The sequence below is a fragment of the Phocoena phocoena genome, chromosome 9 (genome assembly GCF_963924675.1).
Source record: "Phocoena phocoena chromosome 9, mPhoPho1.1, whole genome shotgun sequence".
NCBI lineage: Eukaryota > Metazoa > Chordata > Mammalia > Artiodactyla > Phocoenidae > Phocoena > Phocoena phocoena.
This window is the reverse complement of record NC_089227.1, coordinates 63,802,681-63,817,589: the sequence shown is the minus strand read 5'-3', so window position 1 is coordinate 63,817,589 and position 14,909 is coordinate 63,802,681. Positions and strand designations below refer to the sequence as shown.

The following is a 14,909-nucleotide window of genomic DNA, read 5'->3' as shown; positions in this document are numbered from 1 at the left end:
TATATTACATTAACATCTTATAATACATAATATTACATAATGAATAACTCTAGCTACATGTTTCTTATGCCTAGGGAGAGACTGGAAGGATGGTCACCAAAATAGTAAAAGTAGTTAGTTCTAGGTTATTTTTAGTTTCCCTTTGAACTCCTCTTTACTTTTTTTTAACTTTTTTCCCCAATGATTTTGCATTATTTTTCCCAAATCTGTAAAATTATTTATTAAAAAATCTCCCAAGCATGAGCATTTTGTCTGTAATCTTTTTGTTGCTATTTTCCCTTGTCTTTAAACTTTTTAAAGTAGATTTCAGGTTGGGAAGTACTGGTTAATTAAATCTGCTTGGTCAGAGTTTTAATGGGCACAGGAGCTGTTATTCCATGTGCAGTTGGTTTTATAGACTATGAGTTGGTTTTTAGACTATGAAGAAAATAATTTCAAGGACCTAAGGGAAATGTTACAAAATACTTCTTTAAATCTTTGTACTTTGCTATTAATTATAATTATGTACTTCATGCTTGATTTTACAGCTACTATTAATTATGTTAGAGTTGATTACAAGAGTGTATTACAGAGATGTTGATCACAACATAAATTTTGTAGATGTGCATTACTCAGTAATACATAACTTTAGTTGATTGTGTGTATAAAATTTTAAATGATTGTTTCCCACATGAAATGATTTAAATAAATTCATCAAAGTTTATAATGTTAAAGGCAACCATCATAAAATGGTATTTTGGAAAAATTATTATTAAGAAGATATTGAATTTTTCTTTATTATCTTTTTGATTTTATCTTTTGTAGGTGATTATAGCCTTCTGGTATCGCACATTTATGGGAATAATGAATTTATTTGGGCTGGAAACAAAGACCTGCTGGAATGTGACCAGAGTAGAACCTCTAAATGAAGTTCAAAGCTGTGAAGGCATGTTTCTTCCTAAAATGCTGTTGTATTGTCATTAATGTTTACATAAACATAATGTTATGACTCCTTTAAGAATTATTATAAACTACTGTGATTTTTTTCTTTAAAAACAGTCTAGAACTGATTCACCTAAAAGTGTATTTACCCTTTAATTTTCTGAGAAGACAATGTACTTGCTAATAAGAGTATTAATTTGGAATTTAATTTGAGTATTAATATGCTCCAGTGTAAGGCCACACTGATTATAAGTCATTCCTCCATTTCAGAAGGTACAAAAAAAGCTCTGGGGTGGCTTGAATATATAAATTTGGGGGATGTAGATTAAATAGTCACAGTTCTACCTGTAATAGTTAACATAAATAGTTAATGTAAAAATTTAGTTATGCATAAATATTTAAAAATCAGATATATAATAGATTACTTTAGAAATTCTGCTGTTTTTGTGCTCTCACAGTCCATGAATAGTTCTAATCAAACTCTTCATATACATCTTCTACATCAGTACCTTTGTCAAAGAACTGCTTTTCGAATCGTCTGACAGTTTTCCAGGATCTGTGATTGTCACTTCCGTTTAAGATGTTTGCAGTTTAGCACTGTTACAATCTTAGCATGATGCTGTTCCTTGAAACTCTTATTTGAAATCACATGTATCTACTTGCATAACACATAGTTGTTTTTTCTTTATTTCTTCATATTCTCTAGAACATTATGTTTTATAAATATATTTTTGTTGACTTGTGTATAGTAACATACAGTTCTCAGAACATATCCTAAATTTGTATTTCCATGTTTCCCTTACATTTTTACTGATTCCCTCAGATGGTCTTTATAACCATGGTCTAAAGCAGCATTGGTAGAAGATATTTGAGGGCAATTAGAATTTTTTTTTTTTTGTACAAACTAAAGGAATTGAGCGACTGCCTGAACCAGCTTATAAGGTATAAACTTTTCTGAGGGATGGGAAAAAATCACCTTATATATGTACATATATGGTATTTATTAAGTTGCCACTAAGTTATAGGTTAGTGTTGGCACTTGGGACCCCAAGATAAACTGGGTAAACATGGGCCTTACCCTCATAGAGTTTGCAACATAAGAGGGATGTTAGCGGTTACAACTGTGGTGGATGTTACAAATAGGAAAATAAGATTGCTGAGGTTAAGAGAAGTGTTTCAAGAATAGGAACCAGCATTTTCCAAAGTCCTGAGGCAAGGGAGAACTGAAAGAAAGCTAGACTTCCTAGAGCAGAGAGATAGAGAAGAAAACATGGTGTGAAATGATGCTTAGAATGTAAGCAAGGGTCTGATAATGAAGGACCATTTACTAGTTAAGGATTTTATGTGTATTCATTGAAGACTTTTGGCAGATTTTTATTTTCAAAACACAATTTTGGCAGTTACATGGAAAAGACACTAGTAAAGGACAAAAGTGAATTCAGTGAGGCCAGGTAGGAAACTATTTTGCTCTCAGCAAGTGATTGCAGGAAAGGTAACTGGAAAATGAATGGATTTGAGAGATAGCTGGAAGGAGAAACGACAAGATTTGGTAATTGTTTGATGGGGAAGGGGAAGGAGAATGAATTTATGTAACACTGTTGGGTTTCTGGCTTAACTGAGTCCCTCCATTCAAAGTGGTAAGAAACATTTTTAAAAGTAGCAGGTTTGAATTGCTATTAATTCGAGGTACCTGAGAAACCCCAAAGTGTAGATGTCAAGTGGCTACCTGCGTATACATACCTACAGGAATAAGAAGAAAGTTCTCATCTGAAGGTAGACTTGGAGTCATCTGTATATAGATGATAATTGGAACCATGGAACTGGAAGAATTTCTTTAAGGGGAATATACAGACTGAGAAAAGAAGAAGGTATATGACAGAGCCTAAGGTGGTCCAACATTGAAGGGGGGGCTGTAAAAGGATGAGAAGTTACTAGGACAGACTGAAAAGGAATGATCAGAGAAGAAGAAGAAATCAGAAAGGCCAGCCTTTAGATCCTGGCTCCACCAGTTACAGCTAAATAACTTTTGGCAAGTTACTTAAGTTTTCTGTGTTGTTTTCTCAACCATTAAAAAACGTATTTTCATACCAGGTAATTTCAAAGATTTGTTCTGAGTATTATGTGAGATGATGATTGCAAAGTACCTAGTAGATTATGTGTGTGTGTTAATATATATATATACATATATATATATGTATTGTCTTATACACAGGATATATTAAGTATTAAGGTCCTGGCTATACATGATAATGGATCAATTTATCCCATACAAACTAAAGCTGCTCCTTGAAGTCAGGGGCCGTTTTTTACTCATTCTAGAGCCTAGCAAAAGATAAAATTAATGCAATTGATTTTCGCTTGTAATTTATCAAATGGCTCTACAGACAGTTCTAGATATGGAACAATAGCAGCATCACCTAAATAAAATGAAGCACCAACTAATCATTACACTATAACAACACTTCAATAGGGAAAAGTATAAATGTAACTAATAATGCCTCATGGATGGGGAAAGTACTAATGTAACTATTAAATAGAGCAGCAGTCTGAGCAGCAAAGCTTTCAGCAAATTCACTAGCTCTTGATTACAAAGCATTGAGATAATTATGCCCAATTACTGTATAGTAATTTATTCATTAAATACTGAATAATCTGTGTCTTTTTAAAGGATTGGGAGACCCTGCTTGCTTTTATGTTGGTGTGATTTTTATTTTAAATGGAATAATGATGGGATTGTTCTTCATATATGGTGCATACTTGAGGTAAGACTACTGTATTAAAAGATCTTTCAGTGGGATAATAAGGACTTTCTGACATTTGTTGATTAAATTAAAAGGATAGGGCTTCCCTGGTGGCGCAGTGGTTGAGAGTCCGCCTGCCAATGCAGGGGACAAGGATTCATGCCCCAGTCCGGGAAGATCCCACATGCCGCGGAGTGGTTGGGCCCGTGAGCCATGGCCGCTGAGCCTGTGTGTCCGGAGCCTGTGCTCCGCAACGGGAGAGAGGCCCGCGTACAAAAATAATTAATTAATTAATTAAAAGGATAAATAACAAGATTAATTGACTAATAGTAGGAAACCTTTAGATTTTATTTTTTTCAGAAGCTGAGCCAAATATGCAGCCAAAAGCTAGAGCTGTCACACAAACAATATCTTAAAGGCCTGTCTTTTATCCTTATGGGGGTATTTTTTAAGCTTATTAAGATTCCTGAACAAAGATTTTAATGAAAATACCTCTAGATCATGTGTAAAATTATTATAACATTAGGGGGAATCTTTGGTTGGCATTAGTAGCAAAGTATTAATATTTCTAATTTTCATCTCTGTTCATGTGAAATTAAGAAAGCAGTAAAAGAAAATGTATATCACTTGTAGCAGACACTTATATTTGATAGCCTATCTTTCTTGATAACAGCACCACAATTTTGTTTGGGGTAGCAGGGTGCCCAATTTCAGATGATAGGTTGAAGTTAACTATGACCATTGTGTATTCTGCTTCCCACTCTCCACTGCATGTTGGGAGAGCCATATGAGCTAGCTTTTCTGGTGAAAAAGGAAGTGAAATCAGACTTGGTTACACCAGGAAAGCATTTGCCTTTACAACAAAAGGTTAGATTCAGCTGCAGCTTTTCTGTTATTTTCCTGCTTTTACCTGGATGTGATACCTGGAGCTATTGCAGTCATTTTGTGATCATGAGGAAAAGGCCATAAACATAGCACATATGTCTGCCTTTTTTTTTTTTTTTGCGGTATGTGGGCCTCTCACAAACCCTGCAGTTCCTCTATTCCTGTGCTTTCTAAAGATTCTATAGTCTTTTGAGAATCTTTCACTTACATATTAGCCATAAACCATACTTGTTTTATTGTTTTTGTTTTTGTTTTTTGTGGTACGCGAGCTCTCACTGTTGTGGCTTCTCCCGTTGCGGAGCACAGGCTCCGGACGCTCAGGCTCAACAGCCATGGCTCACGGGCCCAGCCGCTCCGTGGCATGTGGGATCCTCCCGGACCGGGGCACGAACCCGTGTCCCCTGCATCGGCAGGTGGACCCTCAACCACTGCGCCACCAGGGAAGCCCTCATATGTCTGCCTTAACATCCTTCTGCTGCTGAACCAATGCCAACAGACACTTATCTTTTATTTTCTTGTTGAATGATATAATAAGCATCCATATTATTTAAGACACTTCTGTCAGATTTTGTTTTTGACAACAGAGTACATTTTCAACTGAATCATCAGATTTCTTTACAATGTTATTCTTGAACTGTGCAACATTAAAAGTGAAAAATCTAGATTTAATCTTTCAACAATTAATGAGTTTTCTTAAGGTTTATGTTTCTATAGAGATTAATATATATATACTCCTTGTTTTTGGAAGTTTTCAGCATAAAAATCCTAGCACAGAATCAGTGAAAAATTGTGATCTTGATAAAATTGTTGGCCTTGATAAACTGATTTTAAAATTATTCAGAAATGCACAGGGCCTAAAATAGTTGAGACAATCCTGAAGGAAATATGAGAACTTGCTTCATTAATTATTTCTGTATTATAAAGCTAATGTAAATAAGACAATGTGATATTGACATAGAGGTAGACAAATAGACCACTGGAATAAAGTAGAATCCAGAAGCAGAAATGTACATTGATATACACCTGGTATATGACAAAGTGGATATTACAGATCAATGAGTAAGGATAGGCTTCTCAATAAATGGTGCTGAAATAATGGGGAGATCATATGGAACAAAGCAGAGTCAGAACTTATGAAAAACAAATACTAGTTGGATTAAAATCTCAAATGTGATAGACAAAATTATAAAATGTTTAAAACGTTATATAGAAGATTATCATCAGTAATTTGGGGGTAAGAAAGGATTTCTTAAACAAGGTACAAAAGTCCAGCCATGAAGAAAAAAACTGATAAATTTGATGAAAAGAATTTAAGTTCCTCAAGATATAATAGAATGAAAAGATAAGCCACAAGCTGGGGAAAGATACTGCAAAGCGTGTACGCAATGTGGTATCCAGACTTACATTCATTAATTTGACAAATATTTATTGAATGCCTACTGTGACTGGGAGCACTATTCTAGGTGCTAGGAAAACAAAACAAACAATCCCTGTCCTCATGGAATTTATATTCTAGGGGATAGACAAAGACTAAGAAGATAGACCACCCAACTGAAAATCGGACAAAATATTTATGAATAGACATTTCCCAGAAGAATTCCAGATTGCCAATAAACATGTAAAATTGACCACCATCATTAATTATGGGGAAAAGACTAATTTAAACCACAATGAGATACCATTTCACACCTACTAGATTTACAAAGGCAACTTTTAACCCTGGTGGGTGGATATATAAATTAGTACAGCTATTTTGGAAAAACGGTGTGCATTATCTAGTAATTTGAAGATACAGGTACCTTATAACTCAGCAATTCCAATTTAAAGTAAATATGCCTAAGAAACTCTTTTATGTACACCAGAAAATATATACAAGAACATAGCAGCATTGTTTGTAGTAGCTCCAAACTAGAAACAACTTAAATGTCCTTCAGCAGAGAAGTGTACACATTGTAGGTTTATTAATACAGTGAAATACTGTACAACAATGATAATGAACTATAGCTACAAACATCAATGTGGAAAAGTCTTACAAATATAATGTTGAATGAATCAGGGCATGCACAAAATTTAAAAATACTGCATACTTATATTTGTATAAAGTTTAAACAGATTAAATGATAGTATGATATGTATATAGAAGCAGTTATATTGGTAATCACAAAACTCAGGATAGTGGCTGGTGAGGTCTCAGGGTGTGATCAGTTTTCTGTTTCAGTGATATATGGTAGTTACAAGAATATCCACTTTATAAGTGTTCTATAAGCTATCTAGAAATTTTTATGTACTTTTCTATATGTGTGTCAGATAGGAAAAATACATAAGCTCATCAGTATTTTGAGGGAAAGGATTACTTTATGTTAACAGGCTTTAAATTGTTCTAGTTTAAAAAATACTTTATTTATTATGCTTTTTTCAAATATGGAAAACGTTACACGAGACTAAGACATTTTAAAAGTTAGTACTTTTCATTGGGAGAGCTACCCAGAAGGTGAAAGTCTTCTCTAAATTGTTTACACAGTTCTAGAATATCAAATACATTATTAGGCTTCAGTCTTTAAGAAGGATATGTAGATATAACATATGTTGGCTATGAAAGTGTCACCAAAACTGTGAGGAGATTAGAAACTATGGCATATGAGAATATGAGAAACAAAAGAAATAGGGATTTGGGGAAATTTTTCTATTTCTTACCTTGGCCACCCTTTCGCACTGGCACTAACTTGGAAGGTAGATATTCCATTTCTCTTCTTTTGGTGGTTAATGATAAAATGTTAACATGCATATCTAACTTGATCAAGTCTAAAATTAATTGATATCTTTCCTCTTCTTTTTGATCAGTATAAGGAATTTCAGAACACTTTACTTCAAAACGGCCCCTAGCATCTTGTAATTATTACCATAATTTAGTACTTCTAGTACCGCTCCACAGCAGTCATCACTGTTATTTTTTGTTGTCAAATCTTCCTTAGATTTATCCACATGTTCCTAGTTTCTATATGCAGCATTTGTTCTTGCTTCTCACACCTTCCTCCTTTCAATTTCTTCTTTTCTGATGTGCGTCCTTTGAATTTCCCTTAGTGAAAACTGTTAAAGGTAAATTACTTCCCATTGGCTTTCCTCTGCTTGTTTTGTTAAACTCATTCCTTCCTTTTTTCAATCATTCAACCAGTATTTATTGTCTTCCGAGTCTGAAGCTGTGTATATAATGATGAACAATACTTTAAAGAAAAGGCAGCTTTAAGATGTGGTTTTTAATCTTTGATAATAATCAGCCATCCTTGATCTCAGTTTTGTATTCTACATTGTTTCTTGGGACTCAACAAAAGAATATTTGCAGTAGTTTAGATGGTTCAGTTACCGCTAAATGAAACTGTTAGACTCTTCATCTCTCAGTCACTGAAATCCAATTTGGAATGACAAAAATTTGCCTCCACTCAGAATATTCAAAGAATGCAGTATAAACTCTGAAGTGCTGGCCTGTTTGTTAAAAATTATTTTATGTTCACATATAATATTTTACATAGAAAATATTTTAAATCTAAAATTAATGACATTCAGATTACTTTGTATGTACACGTTGTATGCTTTTACATTCAAGAATAAAACATCAACTACATGGGTACTTTTGAAATTTTTACTGTTATTTTATATGGTTTAGTACTATGACATTTTAAAAATCTAAGATAATTTTGTGAAAAACTCACTATATTTTACATGAATTTTGATTGTATACATTTTTTTTACAGTGGGACTCAACTTGGAGGTCTAATTACAGTATTATGCTACTTTTTCAACCATGGAGAGGTTTGTTTTCTAGAAAATAATTTGTAGAAATAGAAGGGGTGGCATAGGAACAAGGAAACTTATTCATCAAAACAGTATTTAATTGTATATTACTTAGGACTTGGCAGTATTTTAAAGAACTTTGTGTTGTAAGTTGATGTTTTAATCATGTTGATCCACATTTTTACATAATAAATAGAATTTATGGTGTGAGCTATCTTGCCTGGTTTTAGAAGGTATATATGTTACATATATTTTATAGAAAAAGGAAGTACTATATTAGTTGAGTTTAGGCACTTTATGTACATTATCTCACTCCCACCAAAATTTTTAGGGAGGTGGCTGTTATCCTCACAGTAGAAGATATGAAATTGAAATTTGGAGAGGATAAGTTACGTACTCAAGATTCCACATTCACGCCATGATGAAACTGGGTTTCCTCTTTCTGGCTCTAAAACCTCACTTCTTTCTGTTACATCATGCTGCCTTTTTAATTACACAAAATGCTGAATTCAAAATACAAATTAACTTACTAACTCAGCCCAATAAGACATGGTCCACCTAAAAAGAGTTCATGGAAACTTACTTAGAATATGATAGATTCATTCAACAAAATATCAAGTACAAAACGTGTGCCAGAGTCCGTGTTAGATGCTGAGGATATGGCCAAGAAAAGTGGAAGAATCTGACTGCTAGTTTTTGGAAGCAAAATATGTAATATATGGCACAGATTATATAGGGTAGAAGTCTCTATCCATTACTATTGGGAAAGGTAGATACTTGATTAATTTTAAAAAATCAGTTAGACAAGGGAATCATAAAAATTATACATAAGTATCTTAAGTATATTAACTTAAAGCAAACAAACACATTGTCAGTCACCAGTGTATTAGTATAAACACAAGACCTTTTCTTTGAGTATGCCAGATGACTGACACTATGAGTTGACCTTCTTATACATACCGTAACTCACCTTCCAAGGTTTACAATTTTGGTTTCCTGGAAGAAGAGCAATAAATTTTAAGACTCTTGCAAAGTTGTAAGAGTTTAGATTCTTTCTAGAATTTCAGAATTCTTGATATAAAATTTTATAATATTCCCATCCATATGTTTTGGAAATAGGTTTAAAGTCTGTATGAAAATTTAATTAATACTTTCATTGTATACATCATATCAGTGAATCCCAAATACTTCTAGTTGTTTTTAGAAATTTATAGTTAACTCTTTCAAAGGTATATTTCACAAATTCAGAGACAGTCTTAATTACTTGTAGTGGGTGTCTATACACATTAAACTTGTCGTGTGTAAACATTTGGTGTTTGTGAATGCCCTAGGTGACATTTGTTTAGATATTTTTCTGAGCATGTATAAATCCCAAAGCCCTGGGATGCCCAGGGTCATCACTGAAGAGCTGGAATGTGGATCTGGTTTGTCTTTCCCAGAATTCTCACTGCTCCTAACCCTATCATCTTGTTTGTCCTTCGAGTGTCCTTATGTTTGGCCTGATCTATCTTTCACTTGTTTCTGGACTTGCTAGTTAATGGCTCTCTACCTAATGGCTATGTGCTGTAAGAGAACTCCAAAAACTGAGGAGCTATACCAGGTATCCGGAAGTAAATGAGCCTAGTATTAAAATTACTAAAACCAGCCCACCCATGATTTTTTAAATTAATTGTGTTTATTGCAATGGAACATAGAGTGAGGTAAGCATTTTATTGATTTCAGGCTACTCGGGTGATGTGGACACCACCTCTCCGGGAAAGTTTTTCATATCCATTTCTTGTACTTCAGATGTACATCTTAACTGTGATTCTCAGGTAATTTTTATTTATAAAACGAAACTAGCTAAATTGTAAGTTTCTCAAAATTACTTCAACCTATCATTATAATTACTAAATTTAGACTCTATTTTAAAAAATTACTTCAAAAATAAATTGTGTGTCCAGTTTAAAAAGAATCTAAAATTGCTATGTAAAAAATCGTTTTCCACTTAAGAGTCTAGGCTACAGGTTTTACATAACTATGTTTTAATAAACCAATATGTATGTGTTCATATATATTTGGTAAAGATGCAAAGGTTTTTGAGAAAGTATTACTTTTTTCCCTCAATGCTTATGTACTCTGACTCATTGTTGTCCATCCTGTGGTTTTGATGAAGCATGAAAAAAAAGTGTTCAATGCACAAATAAATTTGGGAAATGCTAGGTTGGATAGATAAGGAGTATCTATATTCATATGTTTATGACTATATCGGAACTACAGATGTTTCTAGAAACTCAGCCAAAGTTTCATCTCAACTGTTTTTCCTGGACACATTTTTTGGTTGGGATTAATTTTATAAGCATTTCAGAAATTTTAAAAGTCTGAGGAACAACGACAAAAACATAAATAGTAGAATACTATAAATAACTTTACCATAGAGATAGGTTCATAGAATGTTCATGAGATCTCTTATTGAGAGAGTGATCACTGTCCCCTCCAAACTCCCAGAGAAACTCGTAGTTCACTTACTAGTACCCATCAGATTTTGCCTATATTAAGATCATTTGTGTACATGTCTTCTTTCTTTCTTAAAACTGTAAATTTGTTAATAAAGCATACATACACAAATGTCTAAACATACACTTAATGTATTAAAATGCCACTGGAAACAGAGACCGTGCCACATTTATCTCTTTAACCGTGGAGCACTTAGCACACTGCCATGTAGACATTTAAGGCCCTTGTATGTTAGCTTAAGGAAGGTAAATAAAGGCATACTGGTGTGACTACCAACCTCTAGAAAGGTACAGACTACCTTGTGATTTGTTAACCTACATGAAAGTTTATTTTTGGATTGAATATGGATTTGGGAATCTGATCCTTATCCGGATTTCTATATTTTTTTCTCTAAACCTTATCTTCTCTCAAAGATTATGGTAGAGGAAGCTGCCTATTTATCCCCACTCATTCCCAGTTAAATTTCTAGAAAGATGGTTTATTTTCCATTTTTATTTTTTGAAGTGATATTAGTCTAACCAATCAGAGAGTTCATGGAATTAAATATGTTAATTAGAACATTTAGAATTGTATCCTTGAGTGCATGTGTTATACTCCATTCCTTAGCCAAAAGTAATTTTTATTTTATAAAGATAACTGAGTACTTAGTGAATATATTTTGTGATAATATTATTAAACAATATGATCATTAAAAATTTTGTTTTTGAAAATGTATATACTGCAGTACAAGAATTTATGGAAATCCAATACAACCTTTATAAAAAGAAGAGTTACAGTTTTATAATTTACACAAAATATGTGCATTTCTTTTTTTCATATTCTAAAAGGTAGTAAAATCTGTGTGGTAAAAGGTATTGGTTACTGATAAATCTCGTGATTGCAGAATGGACGGTTTAAACTTCAATATGCATTAGTTTAACTGTATTCCAGAATTATTTCTTTAAAGTCATTGTTTAAAATCTCTTTAAGTTTTTCTCATAGTCGTTAGCTTATTATTTCACCAGCACTTATACTTTTCTTCATTGTTTTTTGAAACATAAAAGTGGTGGTATATGAAAGTTATTGCTGCTCATGTAGTATAAATATCTCGAGGTATGCAAGGTCAGTTCAGATTCTTTTTTCTGACATTCTTGCTGGAGTATTAAATTTCTAATGTCATGCATAGTTAAAGAAAAATAAATTTTTAGTTGAATATAGTTGATTTACAATATTTTATTAGTTTCAGGTATACAGAATAGTGATTCATTATTTTTACAGATTATATACTCCATTAAAAGTTTACAAAATAATGACTTGAATTCCCTGTGCTATATGTTTAAGATACCTACTGATAAACTAGATACAATACTTTATTTAAAGCTCTAATTTTGTTTGTTTTATTATAAGCATTTTTATAACCCAAATATTTTAAGTTCTTCTTAATGAGCTTTTAAAAGTTAACTATATTTTGTTGTCTAACATCAAAGGTAAGGGGATCAATAGATTTTAGCATTTTGCAACTAGTCATTCAGTTTAATGATAGGCTACTTTTATAGTAAAACTTACTGGTGTCAATTCTCTCCATTAAGGACATCGAACAATAGTAAAAAGCATTTTATTGCACTGTGCCTTTCCAATGTTGCTTTTATGCTTCCCTGGCAATTTGCTCAGTTTATACTTTTTACACAGGTAAGATGATTTTAAACTAATTTAAGTTGAATGCAAGATGTGCTTGGTTGTTTCCATAGGAAAAAAAATTTTTATTGAAGTATAGTTGATTTACAATATTGTGCTAATTTCTGCTGTACAGCAAAGTGACTCAGTTATACACATATATACATTCTTTTTTTATATTCTTTTTCATTACAGAGAAATTTTAAATGTGATTATATTTGTGCCCTAATAGATTTTCAAAATATGGAATAATTATAAAGTTTATATACATGTGTGATTTTTTTTAATCATATAAATCTGCCTTCTGTTAATGTGTTTGTTAGTCAGGCAGATATTAAACCTGCAAAAGACTTTTTCCTCTTATTTTAATCCATAATTTTTCCTGTTGGTATTTGAGATGATCTTTGTAAACCTTCCTGTAGATTTTCCTTTTGTCTGAGGAATCATTTTAGGTGCCCAGCTGTGCAACATGGTAAGGGCCACTTCGATTCTTCATGGTAGGGGATTTCTGCTTCTAATCCAGCTAAATGTTGGCTGTTCTGTCTGAAGAGCAGAATCTTACTGGACACCATTTCTCAGAGCTTTAATCATGGTATTATTCAATGAATTGAGGCCATATCCTGTTTCTTCAAACAACTAAGTAACTAATAGCAAGAAACTGAGCTGGGGAAGCAGAGAGTAAAAGGTCAATTTGGATGAAATTTCCTACTATGATTTTTCTTCAGAACTCCTTTCCACCTAACTAACAAACACTGATAATATGTAATGATGTTCTTTATTAGCAGTGAGAAATTCTGCCAAGAATCCTTGTGCTGCCAATTGTCTACAAAGAATGAAGTTATAACCACAACTTAATTGATGCTGCATGTTTAAAGCATGTTAAGAGTATTCCCTCTGCCTTACTTCCTTATATTTGGTCTATAACTAACACAGAATTTCTGTGGTTTTCATTATTTGCATATGCCAACATAGTAGAATAGATTTCTAATGTGCATCATTTCCTGGCAAGGAAATGTATTAATTTAGCTCCTTCGGTAATTTTGATATTGCCTTAATGATTTTCTATCCATTCAAAAGTTATAGTATACTTTTAGTTGTTGTTGTTTCTTTTTTGTGAGATGTAATTAACATTTTGTAAGTTTAAGATATATGATGTATCAATACATTATTATATTGCAATATGATTATACCCTGATTAACACCATAGTGTTATTTAACACCTCTATCAAGTCACATAATTATTATTTCATTCTTGTGGTGAGAATGTTTAAGATCTAGTTTCTTAGCAACTTTGAATTATATGATACAGTATTGACTATAATAACTATGCTATGCATTAGAACTGCAGAACTTATTCATCTTCTAGTTGCAAGTTTGTATATTTTGTCCAACATCTCTCTAATTCCCCCACCCCCAAGCCCCTGTTAATCACCATTCTACTCTCTGTTTTTACAAGTTTGGCTTTTTTAGATTCCACATACAAGTGATATAATAAAGTATTTGTCTTTGTCTGACTTATCTCACTTAGCATAATGCCTTCAAGGTCCATCTGTGTTGTCACAAATGGCAGGATTTATATATATATATATATATATATATGTATATATATTTATATACATATATATATATATATATGTAGCATGTCTTCTTTATCCATTCATCTGTTGATGGACACTTAGGTTGTTTCCATACCTTGGCTATTGTGCATAATGCTGCAGTAAACATAGATGTGTAGATATCTCTTCAATATTCTGTTTTCATTTCCTTTGGAATATGTACCCAGAAGTGGGATTGCTGGATCATATGGTAGTGGTATTTTAAATTTTTTGAGAAATCTCCATAGTGTTTTTCATAGTGGCTCCACCAATTTATTTACATTCCCACTAACAGTGCACAAGGGTTCCCTTTCCTCCACATCCTCACCAACATTTGTTTTCTTTTGTCTTCTTGATGATAACTTTTCTAATAGGTATGGAGGGATATCTTACTGTGGATTTGATTTTATTTCCCTGATGATTAGTGATATTGGGTGCCTTTTCATGTACCTGTTGGCCATTTGGATGTATTCTTTTGAAAAATATTTATTGTTCTTCTACCCATTTTTTAATCAGTTTTTTTTCATTATTGAGTTGTATGAGTTCTTTATGCATTTTGGATATTAATATTTCACCTAATAGATGATCTGAAAATATTTTCTCCCATTGCATAGGTTGCCTTTTCATTTTGTTGATTGTTTCCTATGTTGTGCAGAAGCTTTTTATCAATAGTTTGATGTAGTCTCACTTGTTGATTTTTGCTTTTGTTGCTTGTGCTTTTGGTGTTACAATCCAAAAAATCATTGCCATGATGAGGGTCAAGGAGCTTATTCCCTAAGTTTTCTTCTAGGGGTTTTATGGCATCAGGTCTTATATTTAAGTCTTTAAT

General features: G+C 32.7%; 1 protein-coding gene across 1 annotated transcript in view; it reads left to right on the top strand.

The window, feature by feature from the left end:
- Positions 1-14,909, top strand: part of DPY19L2 (dpy-19 like 2) — an 86,541-nt gene that overhangs the window by 16,114 nt on the left and 55,518 nt on the right. The window contains exons 5-9 of the mRNA XM_065883564.1: positions 805-925; positions 3,590-3,683; positions 8,297-8,354; positions 10,059-10,150; positions 12,401-12,500. Coding sequence (XP_065739636.1) covers positions 805-925; positions 3,590-3,683; positions 8,297-8,354; positions 10,059-10,150; positions 12,401-12,500 — 465 coding nt within the window. The remainder of the gene's footprint in view (positions 1-804; positions 926-3,589; positions 3,684-8,296; positions 8,355-10,058; positions 10,151-12,400; positions 12,501-14,909) is intronic.